This window comes from Crocodylus siamensis, chromosome 4 (assembly GCF_052110815.1).
Source record: "Crocodylus siamensis isolate JL-2025a chromosome 4, ASM5211081v1, whole genome shotgun sequence".
NCBI classification, from domain to species: Eukaryota; Metazoa; Chordata; order Crocodylia; family Crocodylidae; genus Crocodylus; species Crocodylus siamensis.
The window spans coordinates 95,016,350-95,041,935 of record NC_143398.1 but is presented as its reverse complement, the minus strand read 5'-3'; the positions used below and the strand labels follow the sequence as shown (position 1 = coordinate 95,041,935).

The 25,586-nt window shown below is 42.9% G+C and overlaps 1 protein-coding gene across 7 annotated transcripts in view; it reads left to right on the top strand.

Annotated features, from left to right (window-relative positions):
• The window catches only part of TNRC6B (trinucleotide repeat containing adaptor 6B), a 198,236-nt gene that overhangs the window by 27,293 nt on the left and 145,357 nt on the right, over window positions 1-25,586 (top strand). For 3 of the 7 annotated variants that reach the window (XM_090042977.1, XM_090042982.1, XM_090042976.1), the window contains exons 2-4: window positions 1,425-1,496; window positions 6,544-6,633; window positions 20,404-20,536. In XM_090042977.1, coding sequence (XP_089899103.1) covers window positions 6,599-6,633; window positions 20,404-20,536 — 168 coding nt within the window. In that variant the 5' untranslated portion in view covers window positions 1,425-1,496; window positions 6,544-6,598. The remainder of the gene's footprint in view (window positions 1-1,424; window positions 1,497-6,543; window positions 6,634-20,403; window positions 20,537-25,586) is intronic. The other 4 variants (XM_090042983.1, XM_090042978.1, XM_090042979.1 and 1 more) reach the window with 2 other exon arrangements.

Below are 25,586 nucleotides of genomic sequence, written 5' to 3'. Positions count from 1 at the left end.
AAGTGGTTCTATTTTGATTCTCCCTGATCTGATCCAGATAATTGTGCTGGAGGATGGTTTCTGAACATTTTCAGTAGAAAAGCAAGCCCTTTCAAACCCAATAAAGGGCATTTTGTGCCTAAAAGCTTGCCTAACCCTCTCTCCCAGCCATACAGTTGGTCTAATTAAAGATATCACCAAAAAAGCCTGCCATTTCTTGCATATTTCCAGGACCACCCCTTCTCTAAATCTACCACATTTTCAGTAGATGCACTCAGGGATGCAGTTTTTGCTCAGTGTATGTGAAATTTGTGGAGGAGACTTAAGACAGGAGGGAATATAGAGCTCATCTCCTGTATTCCTTTCATCATTTGCCTGCTTTCTTAGTGCCTGTCAGAACCAGGGCCCTAGATGAGGCTTTTTTCAGATAAAATGTAGATGACTGCTGGCTAGACGAAGCATTATTAAATAGTAGTACTAGCAGTAGTAAGTTCTGTGGTTCTTGCTCATTTGAATGTAGTTGTTCTCTGGTTGTGAAAGTCATCAATGCTTTTGAGTTTTATTAGACCCCTGCTGGCCCTGGATTCCCAAGTGTAGTGATTGTTAGAAATGCATTAGCTAGCATAAGGTTTATCCATCTGGTTTGGCCTGTTGTTAGCTGTGATTCTCCTGGTCTTGGTGTCTTTGGGGGAGGAAGCAGATTACATGCTGTGAGGGGGTCATGGAGTTTGGAGTTCCCTGATTTGGGGAAAATGGCTTCTTGGCTTAATGTCTGCAAGCACTTTGCACTATTTATGGTGATGAGTCACTTGTGAAGAATAACTTGCTTGGGACAGGGAAAGCAAGTTGAAGTGGGATGGCAGTGGTAAAAAAGAACCATATTCCCATGTTAAGCAAACAAAATTAGAAGTAGAATATAGAGGTGGCCCAGCTTGCCTCCTTTTATAGCCAAGTTTTTATCCATGCCAGGTCTATTCACTGTTAGAGTAGCCAGAGGCTGCACGTTGCATGTGCAGGCCTCCTGCCATTCTGCCAGCACTCCACTATGCAGGGGCCCCCTCAATCCATGAATTTCCTTGGTTGTGCCACATTGCCCCTAGGGGTAGGGGCAGCAAATGGAAACCAGAGGGGAGATGGGGAGCTCAGACCCTGATGACAGCAGCAGCCAGGGTGGTGAGGGGCAGCACCTATGCAAGGAGCCTGAAGACTGCAAATTTAACCCCTTTCAGGCTGCATGAAGCCCAAGAGCTCCGAGTTGGACCGTTCTGGTCTACACTATGGTTTTTACTTGTTAAATTGCTAAAACTTTTAAAAACTGCTTTGCAAATGGAGGGATTGTTGTATGGCTTCAGAGAGAGTTGCCTTTCATTTTGTATTCATTTTGATGTAGTAGTGATGATAACCACAGCTGATTTTTATATATCAATTTTGTTTATTTTTTTCAGGGTTTGATTTTGCACTGAATGTAGCCAGGACGGATCCTTGGGGGCTCTAGCAGCCCTGGGAAACTGTCAAAGGTAAAAATCATCCAAAGCTCAACAAATGCATAGTACTTGAAGGATGGAGAGGTGAATGAACTGGTGCTAACCTTTAATTGACTGGCAAAGCAATGCTATTTCAGTTTATTTCCTGTGGTTTTGGGTGTAAGAGATTTGTAATCGCTTAATGGGTTTAATGCCTATCTGATTAAAGACAATATGCGTTGTGACCTTTTTTTGATAACCAGCTCAATTTCCACAAGATTAAAATGTCTAGAAACAATGAATACTTAATCCCAGCTGATACTGCATGTATATACCACACTTCCTTTATTTTCCAGCATCTTTCACAATATCCTTCAAGTTCATATTTAATATGAGAGCAATTCTCTCCTTTTTACTTGTATTAAAGAATATTGAAATTCTCTTGGCAATTCATGAGATGTTAGAGCAGAGTTTTATAACACCTTGGTCCTTTGTTTATGTTGTTCCCTTAACACTGTTTTTGCCCATGTAAGGTAGACTCCTGCCATTCTGCCAGCACTCCACTATGCAGGGGCCCCCTCAAGCCATGAATTTTCTTGGTTGTGCCACATTGCCCCTAGGGGTAGGGGCAGCAAATGGAAACCAGAGGAGAGATGGGGAGCTCAGACCCTGACTAACTGTATAAATTAACTGTTATAACATGATTTGGACAGTTGTGTTTTTTTTTAACTAGATAACTGAACATGGCTAAATTTGGGTGCCACTGCCCTAAACTTCTGGCATGCAGATCCATGTAATTTGGCCTGTGGGCTTCCCCATGGGTTGAAGTTTGGTGATGGGAGAGCAGTGGCAGCATTAATTGCTGTTTGTTTGCCAAATTTCCTGGCCTAAGAGTAGCTTTGTGGTCTAGATGATGTGGTTCTGAGCACTGGATCTGGTGCGTGAGGTCAGATCAGTGGGCAAGCTGACCCTGTACTGGATCAGGCCGTATGCCACTCATTCACCTTGTGGGTCTGCACAACTGGTCTAGGGTCCTATTTTGCGCTTCAGGCTGCAGATTTCAGCATGAGTTTATAGATCTAGGCATAGATGAATATGTGCCTCATGCACAAGGTTGGAGTCTTTTAAATAGTTCTTGTGTATCCTGTGCTGCCTTGTGTTCCCAGGTGCTGTTATAAAGGGTGGAGTGATCATGATCTTCCTTCTCGCCATTCCTTCTTGCAACTTGTAGTAGTGAGGTAGAATTCAGGAAATGCTCAGTGTGCTACTCCTCAAATTTTTAAAACCTTTGAGATTATATGCTAAGAATACTATTTTCCTTTATCTTCATTTTGTTTGCTGTAGGCATCTTAAAAATCAAAATTAATCTGCCAGTTGTTTTTGCCCTGTAAAGTGGAGTGAGATGGTTTGCATTAACTACTTTCCCCATGGTGGACTCTAAGCCACCTGCATTCAAAACCAGTCCATCTTGTGACAGCGTCATTCTCTTGACTGATGGACACAATAGGTACCTTTTCTGTGTGGGTAAAATCGCATGTGGAACACTTTACTGCTTTTCTTCCTTAAGGACCCGTACATGTAGAGAAACTTGTTTCAATTGACCTGTTAAAAGTCTATAAGGGTCAATGTGGACCTAGAAGAGATGGTAAATACAAATGGAATTGGTCTTATAATGGCCTTTTAGCAGTCACAGTACTCTGGAGCTCAGTAGTGAAAAGAAAGCATCCAAAAAGGTGCTGACCACATTAACTTTTGTTCTGACAGCATTGACCCATGAGATCAATGAATCTCCTAATAGCAAACAACCAAGCCTTGGTTATAAAGTTGCTTTCTCCCATGTGAGGGAGCTTTACATCTCCCCTTCCTATTCAAGGTACTACATAAAAATAGAGAGGAATTGAAGGATCTGCTAAGAGAATTAGGTGAACAGTGGCTATGGCTGCAACCTTGAAACAAGCTACGTATCAACAAGCATTCAGTATACCCAAAGTGGACCAGTATACTAGCAATTTGGTGTTCTAGGAGATGGAACTCCTTATGGAGGTGTACTTGAAAAAAACACTGTTTAGAGGGCCTTGAAGGCCATGTTACAGTCTCTGGATCTGTACCCCCAGCTTCCTGCCACAGGTTGTAAATATCTGCCCCAACAGAGGTACAGAACTCTCTTGGGAGTAAAGGACAGATTAAACATTCAGGAAAAAAATTACAGAAGATGTCCATTTTCCTACTTCTTGCTATATTTATTCCTGTAGGGGTCTTCATGAACTATTAGAATAGTTTTGCCCTATCCCAAGCAATAGAGTTCACAGGAGCAACCCTTACCTTCAGGTTAGCAAGCACTTCTTCCCTTGAGGACAGATTTTGGTCACTACAGTAGTTTTTAAATGGAATAAAGTAAAATGAGACCATGAGAATATGGACATGCTGCAGCTTTCTAGACCTTCTGTTATGGAAGGTACCTATGTGATGTTGCAGATGAAATCTTGCAGGAGATCCTACAACTCTGGTGAAGTTGGCCTCTTCTCCAGTAAGGCACCAGATGAACAAAAATGTTGTAGCATCATCTTGTGTTAATTTTGCAGCTGAAATGGTTGATAGACACCCCCAAGAATGTGTATTTAGGGAGGCACTGTTTTTTTTTCTTTTCATTGTAACAGTGATCATGCCTGTGTCCAGGACAGGTTGTGGGGATTCCATGTGAACCATCCATTACCAGTGGAAATAATCTAGTTCCCAGAGGATGAATGTCTTGGAATTCAGAGTCATTTAATTTGTTTGCAAGGGCTTTCTCCCAGAATTACAGGATTCCACAATGCAGTTCCTTATGAGCAATCCATCCACATTGCACTAAATAAACAAGGATGTGATGGGTCTTTTTCCTCTTAGACTAGAAGGTAGCAAACCTTGGATATAGTTTCATCAATATAAAACTTCCTGTGAGTCTAGCAAGAAAGTTATGGCTATCTCAAGTAGTTGCTGTAGAGGTCTGTTGTTGAATTTCATACTCCCCAGTGTGGGGAAAAAACCCATTATCATCCTCAGTGGCAAATAGGTTATTGTGCCAGAATTTTGGCATTAGAAGAGCTGTCCTACCAGTTCCCTGATTCACAAGATGAGAATCAAACTCAAGTGAAGACAATCTAGAATCAATCTTGCAGTTTCCTGATGGGTTGCAGCACTTTTTTTTTGCTGACAGACTAGGGTTAGTTGTCTGCTCAACTATTTATCCAGCTCCAGGGCTGTTTTCACCTGATGCTGCAAAATCATGGTCAGCAACTCCATTCAGATGAGAAGTCACTGTACTTCTCAGCCTGGATGCTGGTTGGTTGAGTACCATGGACAGAGACTCCTTTCAGCGCCCCATGAGTTCCCAATAATGGAGAAGAAAGACATCTTACCAGAAAAAGTAATTTATCAGAATGCAAGAGGTTCTTGATATGTACAGCCACCTTGCCCTTGCTTATGATATAGTACAGAATATTTTTGATTATTTGCTGCACCTAATTATGGCTTTTCCTAAAGCTTTGTGAAAATCCACTTTACAGCAAGTTTTGGCTTTTGATTTTCCTTTAGCTTGTGCTGTCTTGTTTGGTCTTCTCTCATCCGACAGCATGGCAGCTTCTCAAAGACTTGCATTTTAGCTTCTGGTCAGAGAATGGATTTGAGACCTCAGTAGGATTCTTCTGAAGCATATGGGGCCCCACCCCAAATTTCTGTTGGAATATTCAGTACACTGTTCCACTCAAGATAGTCCTTCTTGTGGCTTTTGCTTTACTGAGGGGGAGAGAGATTTGCCTTCAAGCCCGCTTGACACTTTACTGTATCTACAAATCTAGATGAATCTCCCAACATGACATTATTGCAGTAACAAGATGGTATTGAAACTTAGGTTCATCACCAACTCTGACCTTTATTCTCATGGAGGATACATGCTTGGCCCTAGTGTGCAACAAAAATACTGATCTTGTGTGTATAAAGCATATTTATACCTCCAGAGTTCTGTACTGGGGTCAGTAAAAGGGGGTGGGGATAAAATGGAGGAATGATATACAAAGATTTTTGGTACAAGGAACAACTGCGTTTGTTTGGTAATACATAATATATATCAATTTTCTTTTCTGTGCAGTGATACTCAATAGGTAAAATGTGACACTTCAGCCCTAGGCCTTTCATTTTTAAAATGTATTTCTGATTTTCCATTTGAATTTATTACCAGTGGTATCTGATATTTACAGACTGCATACAGAACAGCTACTGGCTATGCAAGTTTCCCAGCACTGCCTCATCAGTGGACCTCAAACCGGACCAAGAGAGAATGCTTGTAGGGGTTGGAGGATAGCTCCTTCTCTATGCCCACACAGTTCTCCTGCTCTCACTGCAGAGTCTCTTTAACAGTCAGGTGAAGTTCTGCCCATTACAGAAGTTGGTTTTGGGATGCTTCTCCATGGGGAACAGCCCTGAGGCTGTCCAACTCAATATTCTGAAGTACAGTTCATGTCATTGACTTAGCATGGATTTGAAATGGCTGCCCAAAGATGAATGACATTGTATCAGTTCCCTCTGCCATCTAGATCCTTATCTTTCAGATTTTTCAAGTGATTTTAGGGATAACTTCCCTAAGGTAAGAATTTGCAGATACTGTAGGACCAGTCAAGTGCATTATTATTACAGATATATGACATCACTAATATTTCTCCAGCTGTACCTATGAGCTGGTATTTGATATTTGAACTAAGGCTACTTTTTAGAAGGACACTTGTTTTGCTTTAGTTTGTAATTTTCCTTGGTGAGCACAGTTGTGGGGGGAGGGGCTTATAAATGAGTAAATAAAATAATGACATAATTTCCCAACCATTTTACACATTTTAAATTTAAAAATGTATAGTTATGAGTGCTGCTTCTCTTTTAAAGTAGAGACAAAAGTCTGTCTGCTTTGTCTTGAATGCAAATCACTGATTGAGGTCTGACTTGAATACAGAATGCATGATTAAAGGCTAAGGTTTTCAGTATATAGTGTTAAATGAGATTGCAGTGAAAATACTAAAGATGGAAAACATTTCCTTTTGTATTTAACGGATTTTTTCCCCTTCTCTACTTTTAGGCAGTATTTCGTGTTTCTGCAGAGTTTTGCACAGATTCTGTTCTCATGCAAACCGATGAGGGAGAAATACTGGAGGAAAGCAGTCCCAAGGTCAGTGAGGTGCTGCAGCCAAAAGTTGCTCATTTGGATGTGGCAAGAAATAGATGATGTGAATGTTGACTTGGGAGCATTGATTGTGTTTAAATAATGAACGCAAATGTTTTATGTAAACAAAAAGATATATATCTGCATGCATTTGTACAGTGGAGACCCTTGAAAAGTACAGTTCCTTGCAGAAACAGGTTTATGAAAGATGCTTCAGAGAATAAAGGTCTATATGCTATGAAACTTCAGGCAGGTGGGAGAAGCTCTTCCAAAATCTACTAAGATTTTCAGTGATCTTTTGTCCATATTAGAACTGGAAGGCCCTAAGAATTTGTGGGGGTTTTCTTGCCTGCCTCAACCTGATTAAAAGATTTAGGTGTTTGGGTCTTCCATTCTGTTACTAATCTACCTGAAAGTATTCTGGATGTTACAGATTTCCCTACTTGCTGTCTCATGCATTTGTCTGTCAGTGATTTGTGTCAACCTTTTTAGATTCAAGGTACCCCTCAGAAAATGCCAGCTCTTAGCTTTCACTCTTTTTCATAGCCTACCCCACCACCTGGCCAAAAAAAAAAAAAGAGAGAGAGAGAGAACAGTTTTTCTGTGGCAAAAAAATCAGGCCACAAGAAGTTGGAGTGTTTTTGACACTATCCCTGGAATTATCTTGTGAATCATCTATAGATGTTTGCACACTTAACACTTTTTAATTCTGTGGTGTACCCTGTAACATCTTTAAAAGGATCTGATGGCACCCTGGTTGAGAATTACTAGTCTTTGTATTACTTCCACAGAGCTGTCCCATGCTAGCATTACCCACCTCTTTGAAATACTGTATTTTCTTACATATAACCCACACCTGTCCCCCAAAAACCAGCTGTGGAAAAGTGGAAAATTGGGGAGTGCATTATATATAAGGAAAAGGGCTGGGGGACTGGAGCAGTGGAAGCATTAATTGTCACGACTCTGGGAGCCACACTGCTTAACACTGACACCACTTCCTCCCTTCTGTACTCCTCCCCACCCCCCAGCAGAAATATCCAGACCTGTGGGGAGACATCCCCCCCAATCTCATGGGATGGCAATTGGGGTTTCCCTGTGTGATGAGTTCACGCAGCCCTGGATGCAGCGTGCTGTACCAGAGTCAGTGTGCAGGGTCAGACCTGGCATGCCATCCCAGCACTAGTGTACTGGAGCAGCTGTCCATCTTCTGGGACCCCCAGTGTGCCAGTGCAACAGACCTTGAAGGGTGTAGGCCTCTGGTGCTTAGCTGCACTCTGTGGTTAGATTCCCCCTGGTAAGATAGCCTGTTAGAGTAAAAAATAAATCTGACTTGAACAGGCAGGCAGACTTCATCTATTGTGAGTTAGTCATAACTTTTTTTTTTTACATTTTTTTTTCTGTTAAGATAAAAATAATCTGAACTGTAAACCTATTTTAAGTGATGGTTAGTTAGCATAAAGAGAGCTCCTGTGGTGAAGCTGCTGTGGTGAAACTGTGGTGTTTGTTGGAATATGCTTGAGACAAAGGCCACTTCTAAATGGATTTGCATAAAGGGAATGCTATGATTCAGAGTTTAGCCAATTAAAATATAGTATGTTACAAACTGTCGCCAGAACAGTGGTGCATGTAATTGACCCTGGTACTTTACTCCAAGGGATTTTGCTACTTTAAAAAGTTCACTGGGGAGATGTGAAGGGAAACAGGATGGTGAGATCAAGTACTAATTTTAGAAATATTCTAGCTTGCTGAACATAGTCTGCTTATTTTTCATCAAAGCAAACAAAATATAGATAGCTTTTTACCTTTTGTCCATGTATGAGAGAGAAGAGAAATTGGTTCTTTTAAAATTAAATACTTAGTTTGAAGTGGTTCTTTTAGTTAAGAAAAGCTTACTTGTGGTAGACATGTTTAATTATGAGGCTGCTGGGTTTGACTATACTATACCCCCTATGCCCCTGCCACCCATCATACATCTTAAAAGCCCTAAAAATTAAATCAGGCTGGGTTTTAAAGAAAAAGCTTTAATTTGTAGCTAGGCTGAATAGCTGACCATGAACACATCACTACCTGAAATAGTTGGTGGCCATTTAGAGAAACTAGGAGATCTGAAGTGTGCATTTGGTGTTTGATTTATTTGTTCAGAGCACTATGTATTATTAGCATATATCAAAAATAGAAAAGACATTACTGTATCTAGTTCCTCTTCCCGTTGCACATAATATTGTTCATTAAAATATATTTTCTAGTGCTGTTTAGCCACTGAACTCTCTTTGGAGGTATTAGTGTTTCATCTCTTACACTGGGACTTTTATTGATGTTACAGTCAAAAGCATTTGCCTATATTTATATTTAAACTAAATTTTTATCGTTATTTCAGTTTATCCTCCCAGTTATCTTGTATTAAGTTAAATCACTTTCTTTGGTATTTACTAATATTTTAATTATGTATCCTTTTCTGTTGCCCCTTTTATATTCTAGCTTAACTATAAATATGGCTTTATTATGTATGATGAAGACAGAATTTATCATTCTATCATACATAAATATCAGTTTTCAAGAAAAAATAAACCAATTCTGGAAAGAAGCTGGATTGTATGGCCCCATCTGTATAAATGTTTTCATCTTTATTAGACTTGTTTCTGGAGAAGTATTATGATTTTGGAAGAAGTTGCTACCAAACCTGGAAGATGTATTAAATTATCTAGCAGGTTGGTCTGTATTTGTTCTAGACTTGCTGCTCCTCTCATTCTCTCCCTAGCCCCCAAAACATTCAGTTGTAAATAAAAGCTAATATGCAACTATTACTGCAGCTTGTTCTGAACCGTGACTTGTGTCTATTTTCCTTCCTTGTTTCGGATTCTTGATATCCATGTTTGAGCCTCAAGAATCCCTCTGTTTCCCCCTTCTTTACCCTCACCATGCTCAGAACATAGCATTTCACCTACCGTCTTCCTGACTTAAAAGTCATTTTTTCTGAGCCTATAATGGTCCCTAATCTCCAGAGCAGTCTGTTTTCTGGCACAATATTTCCTGTAGACTTGCTTTTAGTAAGGGCTGTCAGTCTTCCATGTATCAGCTCCTTTCTTTGAAGCTACATTGCCAACATTTGTACAGAATGAGACTGTAGTGCTGCAGTACATGAGACGTTCTGATCTTGCTTGGGGCTGGGACAGTGTCTGTGTCTATTCTGTTATTTAATGGAAGATGCTTGTGACTTAGTGTCATGCATGAGATCAGAGTTGAGGCCCACTTTTTAACATCTGTTTGAGAGATTAATTTATTCCTAGCTATATTTTTTCATGCTTTCTTTACTGAAATGGTTTAAAGAATAAAGCTATTTAACAGTGTGGGTAGAAGAGCTTGTAGAGCAACTTACACTGTTCGTTTGTCTTAATTTGCCTCCTTCTGCATAACATCACCAGAGAGGAGCATCTTTGGTATCCTCACATGCACTCTTGAGGTATATTTGACCTAAATTTCGTAACAAGTGACTGGATATTGCAGCACTATGGTAAAAAAAACAAAAAACAAAACCCCAAACCAAAACAGATGCCCCACCCCTCTGGAAATCTGTGTTATTTTTAAAAAAACAAACAAACTCAAAAAATAAAATTGTTTAAATTAAATATGAAAAGTAATGTGCTCAGAGTAGGCCTAGGTTATTTTATGCTAAAATAATTTCCTGCTGCGCATGATTCATCTTTAGTTTTCAGTGTCAAATTTTTGTACTGAAAAAATCTTGAGACTCAGTGGAAGTTGTCAAGTGGGAGTTACAGGGAGTAGGAAACAGTTGATACTTTTGGCAGCCAAGATGGTGAGGAAGGCAGCTTGGTATTGTGGGGTCAGTATGTTAATTTACTGTTTCCACTATGACAGATGGTAGATTAATAGTTAAGTATTGACACCTTAAGAGTATTGTTTTTCAAGAAAATAAATAAAAAAAACCTTTTTTAAAAATAAAAGCTTAGGTCACAATTTCATGCTAAAAGGGTGAATTCTGAGTAATAATTATTCAAGATCCTGATCATGGAACAGGTCTGTTTTTTAAAAGACTTTTTTTTCATAGGGGAGAAACAGTAAAATGTTGTCTAATGTCCGGATTTTACAGTCTTGGTGCTTAACTTCCTTATACAGTCTAGCAATGCGTTTTAATTATGACCTATAGAACTCTCCACTGCTGTAGTCTTGGGCTTCATCTGCAGCTCTGCCAGTTCATATTAGTTGACCCCTGTAACACCTATGGTTTTGTTGTCAAGACTTTTGAAGGATAGGGACTAGCTAATTTATCAGTCACCTATGTAATATCTACAGTGACGTTATGAAGAGAATAAAATCTGAAACAGATTTATTTAGTATTCAATATAAGAGTATAAAATGTCTCTGATCTCATAAAATCTAATTCCTAGAGGAGCACCAATGCATCGGTCTGATATTGTATTGGCATCCATTACACTTAATTTTTGTTTATATTGGAAATCAGCCTGATGTGGCCAATTAATTTGGCCAATAAATGCCCAAGGGGGTGCAAATCAAGGCCCCTGTGGTGAGGGAGGGAGTGGGGCTGGGGCAAGCGCTGCCCAGCTGGGGCAGGGTGCAGGACGGAGCTGCAGCTCGTCTGAGGAGCACGTGGGGGAGGGGTAGCTTCTGCCACTGTGCACACCCAGGAAGGGCACGGGAGGGGGTGCCTCCAGGGTGTGGGCAGGGTGGACTGCAGCTGCAGCCTGGGGCCAGGGCAGCGCCTCCTTATGCACAAACATAAAGGGCAAAGTGCAGTTGTGGTACCAAGAGACTGTTGTTCAGAATACTCTAATCTTGTGAACATGTAGTTCAGGTGCTCCTACACTGGGATTCATACTGACACTTAGAACCACATTTTACTATAGGGCAAGAGTGTTGTTTTTTCACTTTCAGCATCCTAGATGCTTCATTCTCGGCTGTCACTCAGACCAGGGGTGCATGGGGGTGCACATGCATCCTCTGAGAGCAGCAGCACACCCCCTGTCAGGCCGTGCTACCTGTGTAGCCAGTGGGCAGGGGCACAGGCGGGAGCACCAGTGCCCCCCCCCCCCCATGAGAGCTGGCGGGGGGCAGGGCCGCCAGCAAAAGCAGTTGCACTGCTTCCAGAAGTGGCCGCAGAGCTCTGGAAGCAGTGTGACCGCTTTTACTGTGAGTGAGATCAGCGCCCCGACAGCCAGCAGGATCGGCTGCCAGGGCACCCCCCGCCCCCCCAAGTCGCTGACTGGTGTCAGGGGAGGCACATGCCCCCCTGACTCAGGAGGCTCCAGAAACCCGTGACTCGGACAGCAACAGTTCTGCTGTAATGCTGAAGCAGCATATAAGGAAGAAAAAATGGTAAGTCTGCCCTGTGGTACTAACATGAAGTGAGGTTTTAAACTTTATACCTGCATAGATAGATATCACAGGAAAAATGTGCTGATCTATTCTTGATTCTTTCTGGGCTGGCTCAGCGTCCTAACCATTTTCTCATATCAGATCTGTGTGCTGTTTGGAGCTGTCAGAGCTAACTAGTATTTTTAATTTTATAAGATGTCATTAGACACATGCATCAATTCACCATAAACTTTTTTTAGCAGGTCACTTCAAAATCAAAACCAAATGCATGCATTTCAGATTATGAGCAACCCATAGCTGGTAATCTGTGTATATCAATCTTGCTTGACTTCTAATGATGTAACAACTCCATGAAAACTGACCTTGAGGCATATGTGCCTACTTTGGCTTTCATTGAAATGGACAGCAAAACTCAAGTGCACTTTAATGGCAGCAGGAAGAAGCCCTGAATAAGCTGAAATATTGCTAAGATGGTTTAATCTTTTCTCTTTTTGCTGTATCACATTTATTATCTCATTGAATTTGATTTCCTTCTGTGCGATTTCTTATTAAAATTTCTTTGCTCTCATGATGTATATAATTTTCCTCTTGGAGTGTTGCAGTAACTGGTGCTGCACAGCTCACATCATCCATGAGCTCCTACATGGCACTCAGTTACCCAAAAACGTTTTCACTAGAACTTTACTTGGGCCTTTTTCTAGGTTTGTTCCTCTGGATCATTGCATTTTCTTCAGTGCTAAATCTCTTCAGCAAAGAGCATTCTTTTCTACTTGGCTAATCGTTTTGTACCAAGCTGAATTGCTTTGGATGAGCTCCATTTGCTTTTGTAGCAGAGTTGCTGCTGGGCTTTAGTATCTCCTGGATTCTTTCTCATTGGTTTGTTTGTTTCCTTTTAATTGACACTATCAAAGTAATTTTCTCGATGTCACGTTAACCAAAATAGGGAAGATGTCAACAAGTCATGACAAACTAATGTTTCTAGTGGCTTTCCAGTATTTAATGTCATAAAGTGAGGAAAGAGCTAATGCAAAGTTAGTTTCCAAATTACTATAGTGTTTTAGATTTAATATTTTATTCTCTAGGGTGGATGTATCCCTTATTTAACATGACGACTCAATCTTGTCTGCCTTCAGTGTCTTATGCTTAAGATGTTTGATAAAGAAGCTTGCCATTCTTTCATTTAACTGCCCAGAGAATATTAATGTTAAATCTGTCACTTTCAGCCAGTTGGGATCCTCCTGTACCCTTAAAATAAGAACATTACAGGAAACCGTCAGTTGTATAACTACTTCTGGGTTATAGATTTACTGCTGTTTGTTAAGGTAATGTGTTTATGCCATTAAATATTGTTTGACCCTTTTTTCCAACTAAAAACATTGGTTTGCTTAAAAAAAAACTACCCCCCTTCCCGAAACAAGTACTGGATTGTTTGTTTGTGTTTCATCTTTAGACTGTTTTTAATCCAACAGTTCAGGAATAATGTGCAGACAACACTTCTCCACTTCTCTCAATGGCTCTTGTGACACAAAACATTACAGAAGAAAGTTTAATCTTCCCATTTTAAATATTAGTATTGTTAGAGGTTTGTTGCTAGTGCTGACAATACTTTTTCTGGTTGCGTTAATTGTTAAACAGCAAAACTTTAAATTGTCTTTTCCAATAAAGGTCTAACATTTATGCTTGTAAGTATTGAGCAATTAGCACTTAAAGCAAAATCTGAAATTTGATAAGGGAAGCGGGACACTTCTTCATTTTCTGCTAGATAGAGGTAATTGGGCAGTGTGTGTAAAAAAAAAAAAAAAAAAAAATGTGGGTTCAACCCTTTTTTTTCTTTTCAAGTTTTAAATATGGTGTCTTCTAGAACTTGTAAAGAAAGTGCCAGTGCAGCATTTGTGATTATATAATGGTACTTCTACTGAGAGTAGGAGAGGGAGATCATTTACTGCACTGCTGGGAGTTATAGGACTATCTTGTGATTTTTGTTTCCTCATTAGTATTTTTAAAACAGTATTTTTTGGACCGATACTGATGGCCAGTTTTTCACCAGCCATGCCAGTACCGATCCGATTGCTGATACATAGCCTGGCAGCATGGAGAGCAGCATCTGGCTGGAGGGGCACTGGGGGGGCATATTAACTCCCCTGTGGTGAGGGAAGGAGTGGGGCTGGGGCAGGCACTGCCCAGTCAATATGGGGTGCAAGATGGAGCTGGCAGCTCATCCTAGGGTGGGGGGGTGGCTGCTGCTGCACTTTCCCCCAGGGGAGTCATGGGGGGCATGTGCCCCCACTCCATCTGTACATGGGGCAAGGGTGGGCTGCCTGCCGCATCCTTGTGGCCGGGGCTGCTGTAGCCTCTTCCTGGCAGCTTTGCTTCAGCCAGGCTGTGGTGCTAGGAGAAGGGACTATGTGGGATGGCCACATTGACCCCTAATTTTACTGTAGTTCTCCTATAGCCTCTGCTCCCAGCACCACCACAGCCTGCCCTGTCCCACCTGGCCTGAGTGTAGCCACTGGGAAGAGCTGGAGCAGACATGAACCAGAGCCTGCAACAAGCAGCTCACCTTCACCCTGTGCACAGATCTGAGGGGGCACATGCCCTCTAATCTCCCCCAGGAGTACACACAGCAGTGGGAGCCATCCTCCCCACACCCCCTGAATTAACCACTGGCTCCGTCTTGCATCCCGTCCTGCCCTGGCTGAGCAGTGCCTCCCTCACCGCCAGGACCTCTCTCTGCTGTGTGGGGCCTCTTTCCCCCCCCCCCCCAAAGACTTAACCAGCCTGACACTGCTTTCTGGGTAGAGTCCAGCTAGTAAACCTGTCTTTCCTTTTACTGATTGTTATCTTTCTCTGGAATTGTTTGTCATGAATTGTATACACCTCCTTGTATGAAGTTAAGTTAGATTTATGCTTAAGTCCTTTTTATTTATTTATTTATTTATTAAATGGCTAAGTCACTGCTCACGTCATCTCCCAGAGTTGAAACAGATATAGGACTGACTTGTCAACATATACTACTTTTCTAATTATTAAACTGCATGATAATTCATCATCAAATGATTAAGATTTTGGAGAAAGTGTTGTCGGTCTAAACAAAGTTTCACCACCTGTTTTGTTTGTAACCCCCCCCTTCCCCCCCCCCCCCCCCCCCCCCCCCCCCCCCCCCCCCCCCCCCCCCCCACACACACACACACACAGTGGTTTAGGAGGATGAGACCTGGAGCAATCGCAATGAGAAATGCTGTCGTGCTCAGTATCTGAGACTGACTATTTGCTAGAGAAAATATATAAAATTTTAAGATGGTCTTTCTTTTGATTAATCTGGCCAGTCATGCCGGGGGAATTTAAAAACCGTTTACTAAGTCAGCAAAGAGGAGAATTGTGTGTGTTAATAATTTTAGTGATGATATGTGAGTGTAGAATTTAGGGAGAATAAGACCTTTATCTCCTCCCCTCTGCTTTGCAGGGAGTTTATGCCTAAATATGCAGTTCTTAAAATCTAAATGGTCTGTAAACACTTCTTGGGTAAATGGTGACCACATTACTTGTTTATACTGTTAGGGAACATTTTATGTACCTCTGAACTGGGAGTAGGCAACCTTTTTCTGGCTGTGAACTGGGATGACCCACCCTGGATCAGGGGCGGGTGGGAGGGTACCAGGACCTGGCTGCAGCCAACACTAGTCCCTGCAGTGGCATGGGGAGAGCAGCTACAGCTCCATGTCTGGATTGGATCCAGCAATTCCATGGACTATGGACCCTAGATTGCTGACCCCTGATTTAAATCATTTGTTGTTCATGGTATTTGGGAGTAACATTACTAGAATGATCAGGGAGGGCTGGATCAGATCCTGGCCATACAAGATCCCCTTGTACAGTTGGTTCGAAGTTAGATGAGTCTATCCAAGTTTAATTTCAATTGAATATAGGGTTTCTTCTGTCATTTGTTCACCATAGGGGTGTTTCCACAAAAGGAGGAAAACCTAAATTCTTTGTTAAGGAGAAGAGTGAATCGTTGTCAAAATTTACCTCTAAAAGGAAACTGAAATCTCTATTCCATTCTAAGTCTAGTGAGATGCTGTGTCCTGGTACAAGTACAATTAATATTTCTGAAAAGTGTAATACTGACCTCTTCGGCGACTAAATCTAAAGGACCTATAATGTTGTCTGCTACTGAGAGGCAGCAGAGAGTAATCATATGCCTTCACAGCTGAGCACACAATCTGCAAAATTTTACAGATTTTGGTCAGTAAAGATAGGGCCACCTCTTACCAATAGTTTCCACTACTGGCTTGATTCATAGTACTAGCAGACAAAGGATTGTGTAATGAAAAGCAGTAGTGAAGTGTGTTGTAAATCAGAGACATGAACTTATGCCATCATTAGTACTTTCTACAGCTAAGTACAGATGGACAAAAAGCCCGAGGCTGAATCGATTCAGTCTTTGCAAGTTATTCTAAGCTGCACAGATTAAATTGAAGCAGAAGTGAACAGACATTTACCTTTGATTCAGGAAGTTTAGCCACATACCTGCAGTGGCTCAGGCCAGAAAGGGGGATGCTAGAACATGGCTCTCTGGTTGTGTGTTCACTTCCTCTTCCTGCTGTCCCTGACATCTCTGGGATTTGCAGTCCAGAATTAGAGTAGCAGGATTCTGCAGGATTGCTCATCACTTCCTCTTTCTGCTTCCAGCTATCTTCCCCCTGCCCCAGTTGTGCCCTGCTGGTGCCCCCCCAGCCTAGGGAGGCATCAGTCACCCATGGGACTATAATTTATCTTGAACCAGGAAGGGGTCTGGGACAGAAATTTTATAAACCAGTTTGACCCAAATCAGTTAAGTCTGATACTACGTTCAGCCAGGTTTATCTTAAACCGGTTTCAACCATTTTGAAACCGGTTTATGTGTAACTTCTGTCCCTAGCCTACAAGTCAGCATAGACCTTGGTCTATATCAGGGTGGCTTAACTGGTGGCTCATGGGCAACATGCAGCCTGCGAGGGACTAGCACATGACCAGCTAGCATACAGCAGCTGGGGCCCAGTAGCTACCTTTCCTAATGCTATGTGACGGGAGAGGGCCTAGCCCAGCCCATGGAACAGAGGGCCGTGTGCTGCTGGCACAGTACAAACATTGGGAAGAGTATCCCAAGGGGCTGGGTTAGATCTTAGAGTGATGGCTTGCTGAAATTGTATAGCCCTGGTCTACACCTGTTATCCAACAGCTTTTTCCTTTGGTCCAGAGGTGTAGTTTTCTAGTAAAGTGAAAGCTATATCAGGTTCCTCCCGTGTCCCCCTGGACTCTTATCCCGAGCAGATAGGGTATATCAGTATTCTGTATTTATGGTTAAGCAACCCCACATACCTTGGTTACTCCGTGAGAGTCTTCCCCATTGATGTATAATTGGCAGTAGCCATACCTGGTTCTCTCTGGAACAGCCAGTATGGATTCACCAACAGCAACTCATGCCTGACCAACCTGACTTCCTTCTGTGGTAAGGTGTCAGGCTCTCAGGCTCATTATGGGAAACATGCACATAGCATTAGAAGCATGGAACACTGAGGCAGAGATTTGTTCTATTTAAGTGACATCTAACTTCGACTCTTCCACAAAGGTATCAGTGTGAGATTGAGGACCAGCCTGAATAAGAAGGTATTTTTTCCAGTTAAGGTGTTGTCATTTTTTTAACCAAACCAAGTTTGTTTCTTCCTGAAGATTTAAAAAAGTTGCAGGGAATGTTAAGATAACAGATTCTGATTTTGTTGTTGTTAGTGTGGGAACCCCTCAGAAATCACTAACTGTTCTTCATAGATTTCATAGACATTAGGGCTGGAAGGGACCTCAGGAGATCATCGAGTCCAGCCCCCTGCCCAAAGGGCAGGAAGTCAGCTGGGGTCATAGGATCCCAGCAAGATAAGCATCCAATTTACTCTTGAAGGTGTTCAATGTAGGTGCTTGAACCACCTCTGCTGGCAGACTGTTCCAGACCTTGGGGGCTCGGACAGTAAAGAAATTCTTCCTTATGTCCAGCCTGAAACGGTCTTGCAGGAGTTTGTGACCGTTCGACCTCGTCATCCCATGGGGCGCTCTGGTGAACAGATGTTCCCTCAGATCCTGGTGGTCACCCCTGATAAACTTGTAGGTGGCCATCAGATCACCCCTGAGCCTGTGCTTTTCCAGGCTAAAGAGTCCCATGGCTCTCAGCCTGTCATCGTAAGATCTGTTTTCCTGACCTCTGATCATGCGCGTGGCTCTCCTCTGGACTCTCTCAAGCTTCTCCACATCCTTTTTGAATTGTGGAGCCCAAAACTGGACGCAGTACTCCAGCTGCGGCCTCACTAAGGCCGAGTACAAGGAGAGAATGACGTCCCGGGAGTTGCTCGAGAAGCATCTATGGATGCACGCCAGCATTTTGGTCGCTTTACTAGCCGCAGCATCGCATTGCAGGTTCATGTTCATCTTGTGGTCAATGTTGACCCCCAAGTCTTTTTCTTCTGTAGTGCTAACCAACGTAGCACGGCTGAGCCTATAAGGGTGCTGCAGGTTTTTCCTCCCAAGGTGGAGAACCTTGCATTTTTCGGTGTTAAACATCATGAGGTTCTCGTCTGCCCATTTGCTGAGCTTGTCCAGGTCAGCCTGGATCACCCGCCTATCTTCTGGCATGGATGCTTTGCCCCAAAGTTTGGTGTCATCGACGAACTTGGCCAGTCCACTCCTGACTCCAATGTCCACATCGTTAATGAAGATGTTGAACAGTATGGGTCCCAGGACAGAGCCTTGAGGGACCCCACTGGTCACAGGGCACCACGATGAGTGACTGCCATCAATCACAACCCTCTGGGTCCGACCACGAAGCCAATTTCCCAGCCAGCGGATCGTGGTGGAGCCAAGGCCACAACTGGGCAGTTTGGCCAAGAGGTGATCATGGGCTACCAGATCAAAAGCTGTTTTGAAGTCAAGATACATGACATCAATCTCTTCTCCCTTGTCCAGGTGATAGGTCACCTGGTCATAGAAGGAAATGAGATTGGTCAAACAAGACCTACCCACAACAAACCCGTGCTGGCTGTCCCTTAGAATGTTAGCCTGGGCCAGTCCCTCAAGGATGGCCTCCTTAATAAACTTTTCTAAGATCTTCCCCAGGATAGAATAGCCCTTGCAAAGCCAGCGGACCAAGGCACTAAAAGGAGCACTTAAAGGAGCCCACCCCTGCCCCAGCCCTGGCACAATCTGTGGGCAAGGCAAGAGCCCCCAAGGGCACACTTGCCTGCCTGTACACTAATGCCAGGAGCCTGGGCAAGAAGCAGGATGAGCTCGTCCTCCTGCTCAGTGCAAAGAAATATGATGTCATTGGGATAATGGAGACCTGGTGGGACTCCACCCATGACTGGACCACGGGTATAGAGGGCTATACCCTGTACAGGAGGGATCGTGTTGACAAAAGGGGCGGGGGTGTAGCTCTCTATGTGAAGGAAAGCTACATGTCCCTGCAAGCTGATGTTGGCGACCGGCATGGGTTGTGTGCCTGATTAAATTGCCTTTCTTGTGAAAATGGCTGTGCTGGGCTTAAGAATATTTCAGTTGTGACCCACTCCAGCCATTGCTGCTTTTAAACAAAATATTTTGTTTAAAGTAAATAGAAGGGGTGCATACTGGGATACTAAAGGAATTGGAGTTAATTTTGGAGCCATTAGTTATCCTCTTTGGGAACGCATGTAGCTTGGGTGAGGTCCTGGGTGATTGAAAAAGGACAAATAGAGTACCTATCTTTCAGAAAGGGAAGAGGGAGGATCTGGGAAATTTTAGAGCCATCAATCTGACCTGTACCTGGAAAGATCATGGAGCAGGTCCTCAAAGAATCTGTTGTGAAGCATCTGGAGGAGAACAAAGTGATCAGGAACAGCCAGCATGGATTCACCAACAGCAAGTCATGCCTGACCAACCTGATTTCCTTCTGTGATAAGGTGTCAGGCTCTTTGGAGCAGGTTGGACAGACACTTGGCTGGAATAGTGTAGTTAGGGATGATCAGAGAAGCACCCCCTAGGAGGACGAGGACCAGTGGGCACAAGCTAGTCAGGGAAAAGTTTAGGCTAGGCCTATGGAAAAACTTCCATACAGTAACCAAAATCTGGAACACGCTTCCAGCAGAGGTGGTGCAGTTGCAGTTGCCATCCTATCTTAAGCAGTGGGTTGGACAAGATAACCTTCTGAAGTCCCTTCCAACTGTACTTTTGTACAATCCTGTTTATGATGACCAAAGTACTATATTTGATTTGGGAGAGTGGAATACTTGAATTTATATTTATTACAAATTCCCTTATTATTGTAGTGGCCAGCAAAAGGACTAAGTAACACCTTTTGTTAAAGCTGCCAAACCTATTGAACTTGTTTCCATAGAAAAATTACAAAATGCCAACTCGCTGATTTAGTATTTCAGATCAATCGCTAATGGCAAAGACTACTAGAAGAAGGAGAGGCCCCAGAATTCAAGAGGAACAGACTGAAGTCAGCAACTGCATTCAGACACCCTGCAGTGGAACAGCTGGGGAAGAGGCGGAGGAGGTGAGGACATCCGCAGGCAAGGCCCAGAGGACTAGCAGTCTAAAAAGCAGAAAGTGCAGGCCTGTGAGGATGGGGCTCTATGACTATTGCACTGAGAAGGAAGAGAAAGGTGGTTGGGGGGTGGGGCTGGCAGCTCCTTTCTATGGGGAACAGAAGCACCAATTTGTCATCAGGATTCGGAGTCCTGGGAGGTGTTCTGTCTGCCTGAAGCTTGTATTGAGGATGTTACAGAAAGATTGCTAGAGCACACCCATCCCTCAGACAACTACACTTTCCTGCTTATCCATGTAGGCACCAGTGATAGTACCAGGAATGACATTGACCAGATCAGAGGAGCTTACAAAGGTCTTGGCAAGAGGGTTAAGGGGCTTGGAGCACAAGTGGTGTTCTCAGCAATCTTCCTAGTGGAAGGTAAGGGCCCAGGCAGGAACTATCATATCATAGAAGTAAACTTATAACTGAGGTGGTGGTATTGATGTGAAGGCATTGGATTCTTTCACAATGGGCAGATGTCCTGGAGGGAGGACCACTGTCAAGAGGTGGTATCCATTTGACCATAATGAGAGAGAGCATCTTCAAGTGCCATCTAGCCAACCTAGTAAGGATGGTTTTAAACTAGGTTTCACAGGGGGTGGTGAACAAAGCCTTCTAAACAGAGGAAACTATTCAGGGGGAAAAGAGCCAGAATAAGCAGCCCAACTCGGTAAAAAGGGCCAGAGCCACAGGACAGCAACAAGTGATGCAAATGGCAAGTGTGTAGGTCAAAATAAAAAATAAGTCTGTCAAATATTTGGCCCACAGGCTAGATCTGGCCTCTGGAACTTTTTTATATTCAGCCCAGCAGTAGTCTGGTGGGCTACTGGTGCAGACCCTCGGCTCTGCATTGCTGCACACCCCAGCATTGCTGGCTGGCTGGAGTTCTGCACCGCTGGGCAGTGGCATGGAGTGAGGAGCACGTGGCCACATAAACATGACCATGTGCAGCTACGTGCCCCCAGTTCTTTGCTGTTGGTTAGTGGCATGGAACTCTGCCTGATAGCTATTGAGTATGGGAGTGAAGGATGCAGCTTATGAATCAGAACTTCCTAGACCTTAAATGCTGGAGGCTGCAAGTGAGAGAGAAATAGTGGGCGGAAAAAAACCCTGGTCATACCATATTCACTCACTTTCAGCTTTCACTCTGTCACAGAGTGAAATGCAGGAAATGGGACAGGTTGAACTTATGAACTTATGATCTCACCCCGTAAATGGCAGTTCTTATGTTCTTATATTCTTTGTTTTTATGTTCTTATGTGAAGAACTATGATCTGATTGATATAAGAGCTGCCCCACCAAGTCTGATGACTGGCACATCAACAGAGGGCTACACTTTGTTTTGGAAGGACAGGGTTGAGAGAAAATGTGGTGGCATTGCCTTATGCCAAAACTGCGTACTCTTTATTCCCTGGTTCGGAAGGAAGACGGTAGCGGTTCAGATTGTATGTGGGTAAAGATAAACAATGAAAAATACAGCACAGATATACTGGTGGGGATTTACTAGAGATCACCAAGTTGGGAAGAAAAGATAGATGAGGCGCTCTTCAAGGAGATGACAACTATGCAAAAGTTACGAGATGATTCTGATGGGAGACTTCAGTTTTCTGGACATCTGCTAAAAGAGTAATACACCCAAACATAAATGGTTGAGTAAGTTCCAAACTTGCGTAGAGGACAACTTTCTGTTCCAGGATGTTGAGGATACAAACTAGGGAAGAACTAGGGGAGGATATGAAGGTGATGAGGAAAGGTTGGGAGGAAATGATCACAATATGATAGAATTCATGATTCTGGGGCTGTGTAAGCATGACGTCAGCAGAACTAAGACCTTGGATTTCAAAATGGTGGATTTCAACTGACTGAAAGCATCCTGGGAGGACAGACTGAAGGATAAGGGGCCTACGAGGGCAGGAAGTTTCCAAAGGCCAAATAAGAAGCTCTTCTGGCATGATGGAAACACAAGAATGGCAAGAGACCACAAGGAGCTTCTAGGATGCCTCAGATTCAAAAAGAAAGCATGCAGGCAATGGAAAGATGGGCAGGTCACCAAGAAAGCATACCAAGAAATAGCAAGAGTTTGCAGGGACAAAATTAGGAAAGCAAAGGTGTAAAATGAGCTTCACTTGGTGAGGGAAGTCAAAGATGGCACAAAGAGGTTTTATAAATGTTAGCCAGAAAAGAAAGACCAACAAAGTTGTGGGTCCACTGTTAAGTAGTCGGGGGGGGGCGGGGGGATCTTAACAAAAGATGCAAAAAAAGAAGAGCTAATCAACAGCTGCTGTGTCTCAGCCTTCACAGAAAAAAAAAAAAAGCTGCAGCCAGACAGCCAGTAAGGATTACTTGAGTAAGGAAGGGGACAAGCTGAGGGATGAAAACAAAATAAAAAGTTGCTGTGCTCTTAAGTCTGAATTAATTCGTCAGCAGGGCCTGATAGATTTCATCCCAGGGTAGTGAAGGAAGTAAAAGAGGATATATAAAAATTCTTGGCAAGAATATTTGCAAAGTTGTGGGAGATGAGGCAAGGTTCCAGAGGTCTGGAAAAGGGCCAAGATCATGCCTCTTAAGGCAAGAAGTAAGACCCAGAGAACTACACACTGATTACCTGCACCTTAATACCTAGAAAGTCACTGGAGGAAGTTTATTTGCAAGCATCTGGAAAAGGGAAGACTGAGCACAAGTAGCCAATATGACTACTCTGAACAAATAGTGTAAAACAAGCTTGATCTTCTTTGACAAAATAACTAGTTGGAAGGATGAAGGGGAGGTGGTGGATGTGTGTATTTGGACTTCAGCTAGGCTTTTGTCAAAGTCCCACATGACTAAAACTACCATAAGGATAGACAGCTGGCTCAGTAGCCTCAAGTTAATGGTAATTATATATGGGTCTATGTTAGAATGGCAGGAGATTTCAAATGGTGTCCCACAGGGGTCTATCCTAGGTCCAGTGTTGTTCAACAGGTTTATTAATTATCTGGGTGCTGAAATAGCTTCTTGAGCACATTTGCAGATGAAAAACTGGGAAGGATTGTGAGCATACTAGAGGACAAGAGTGCAATTAAGGAGGAGCTTGACAGATTGCAGAGCTGGGCTGGAGCTAACAGGGTGAAGTTCAAATCCAGGGTACTACATCTTGAGGAAGAAAATGCTTAAAAAAAAAAAAGTGGGGGGGGAGGGGCGACAACTGGCTGCATGGCAGGACTATGGAGAAAGGTTTAGGAGTCTTAGTGAATCGCAGACTCAATACGAGTCTGTAGTGTAACAACTACAAAAAGTGAATGCAGTATGGGACTGAATTAGTAGGACATTTTACAAAAGATGTGCTGAAGTTAGAGAGTGTCCAGCAGCAGACAGCAAAAATGATGAAGGGCTTGGAGATGAGCCATTGAAGGAAATAAGTATGCTCAGCTTGCAGAAAAGACATTTAACAGGGGACATGATAGCACTCTGCAAATACCTGAAGGGCTACCATAAAGAAAAGGAAAACAGCTTTTCTCTCTTGCTGTGGAGAATAGTACATGAACCAATGGCTTGAAGTTTTAGCAAAAGAGGTTTAGATAGGATATCAGGAAAAAATCACTGTCAGAGCTAGGGTACTTGTTGTCTACTTCACTGGGGGTGTTCAAGAAGAGGATAAATATTGGTCAGGGTAGCTATGCTTACACTTTACTGTGGGCATTTCCCATGCTTCTGGGCATTACTGGTTGCCACATGCGGCTGGGAAGCAATTCTTCCCCGTCCCTCAGCCTCCTGTTGTCAGGGGTTGGTTTTGGGTTTTTTTGCCTTATTCCAGAAGCACTGGGTTTTGGCTAGAGCTAAGGCTGGGGATTTTGACTAGGGTGTGACAGTGTTCCTGTTGAGACTGAGACCACTAGGTGATCTTGCTCCATCACTTGGGGTCAAACCAATCACTGCATTTGGGGTCAAGAAGAATCTTTTACCCCATGGTCAGATTGGTACAGACTGTGAGGTTTTTTTGTCTTTGTCTGTAGTGGGAGGCATGGTCCTGTTGGATTTCCCGAACATATTTTAACAACCCTTACAACAGCAGGTCAGGGTGCTGTGCCTTGTGGTCTTGTGATAGAATTGTGTGTGTAGTTTTAGTAACTGGTTAGAAAAAGATTTGTATAGTATGGTTTCAATAGGGACAATCCTGCCTTAGGCTTGGACTAGATGACCTTCGGAGGTCTTTTCCAGCCATGGTTTTCTGTGATTCTATAAGTGTTGCAATATTCCATGATAAACTCTTTCAGGAAAACAAAGCATGTTTGGCAATTGTAAATGAAGACACGTTGTTAATGAAATTTTTGTTACAAACAGTACTGGATGCTGTGGATGCAGCCTCACAATCTGAGAACCACTAAAGTTATGAGAGCTTCTTCATGGCTTCAACGTTTAGACATTTTAAAGGAAATGTAGGTGGTGGTGGAGGACTTATTATTTAAAGGAATTTCAAGGTTCCTTCATGCAAGATGAATGACACCCTCCCAGTTAACATGCTCTGGGTTCACGCATCCCTTGTTAGGCTACATATGCCTGAAATGAGCAGGGTCTCGATAAAATACAGATTTCAAACACAAGGTAATTCCTCCTCCTTTTTGGGATTAACGTTCTTAGAACTTCTGCAAAAATGTGGGGATCCAAAAGAGTACTACTGTGCCTCTGATTCTTTCATTGAATCCTCTGTCATCTACCAAATGCCCTTTTGTTGGGATCCCCGAGACCTGTACACCAAGCAGTCCATTAGACTAGCTTCATTTCTTCATACTTTCTCTTTCTTACAGAGTCTGTCAGTGCCAACTTTTAAATGCATGGAAACCCAGGGAAAAATTAGGAAGACCAAGGCATGATTTGAGATGTAGCTGACAAGGGGCATAAAAGGCCATAAAAAGGATTTAATGAGTATATCAAGAGACTAAAGAAAGACTAAAGAAACCTTTATAGGTCCCTTATGGAATGCAGAAGGCAGTCTAGTTACGGATGAGGCAGGGAAGGCTGATGTGCTTAACGTCTCACT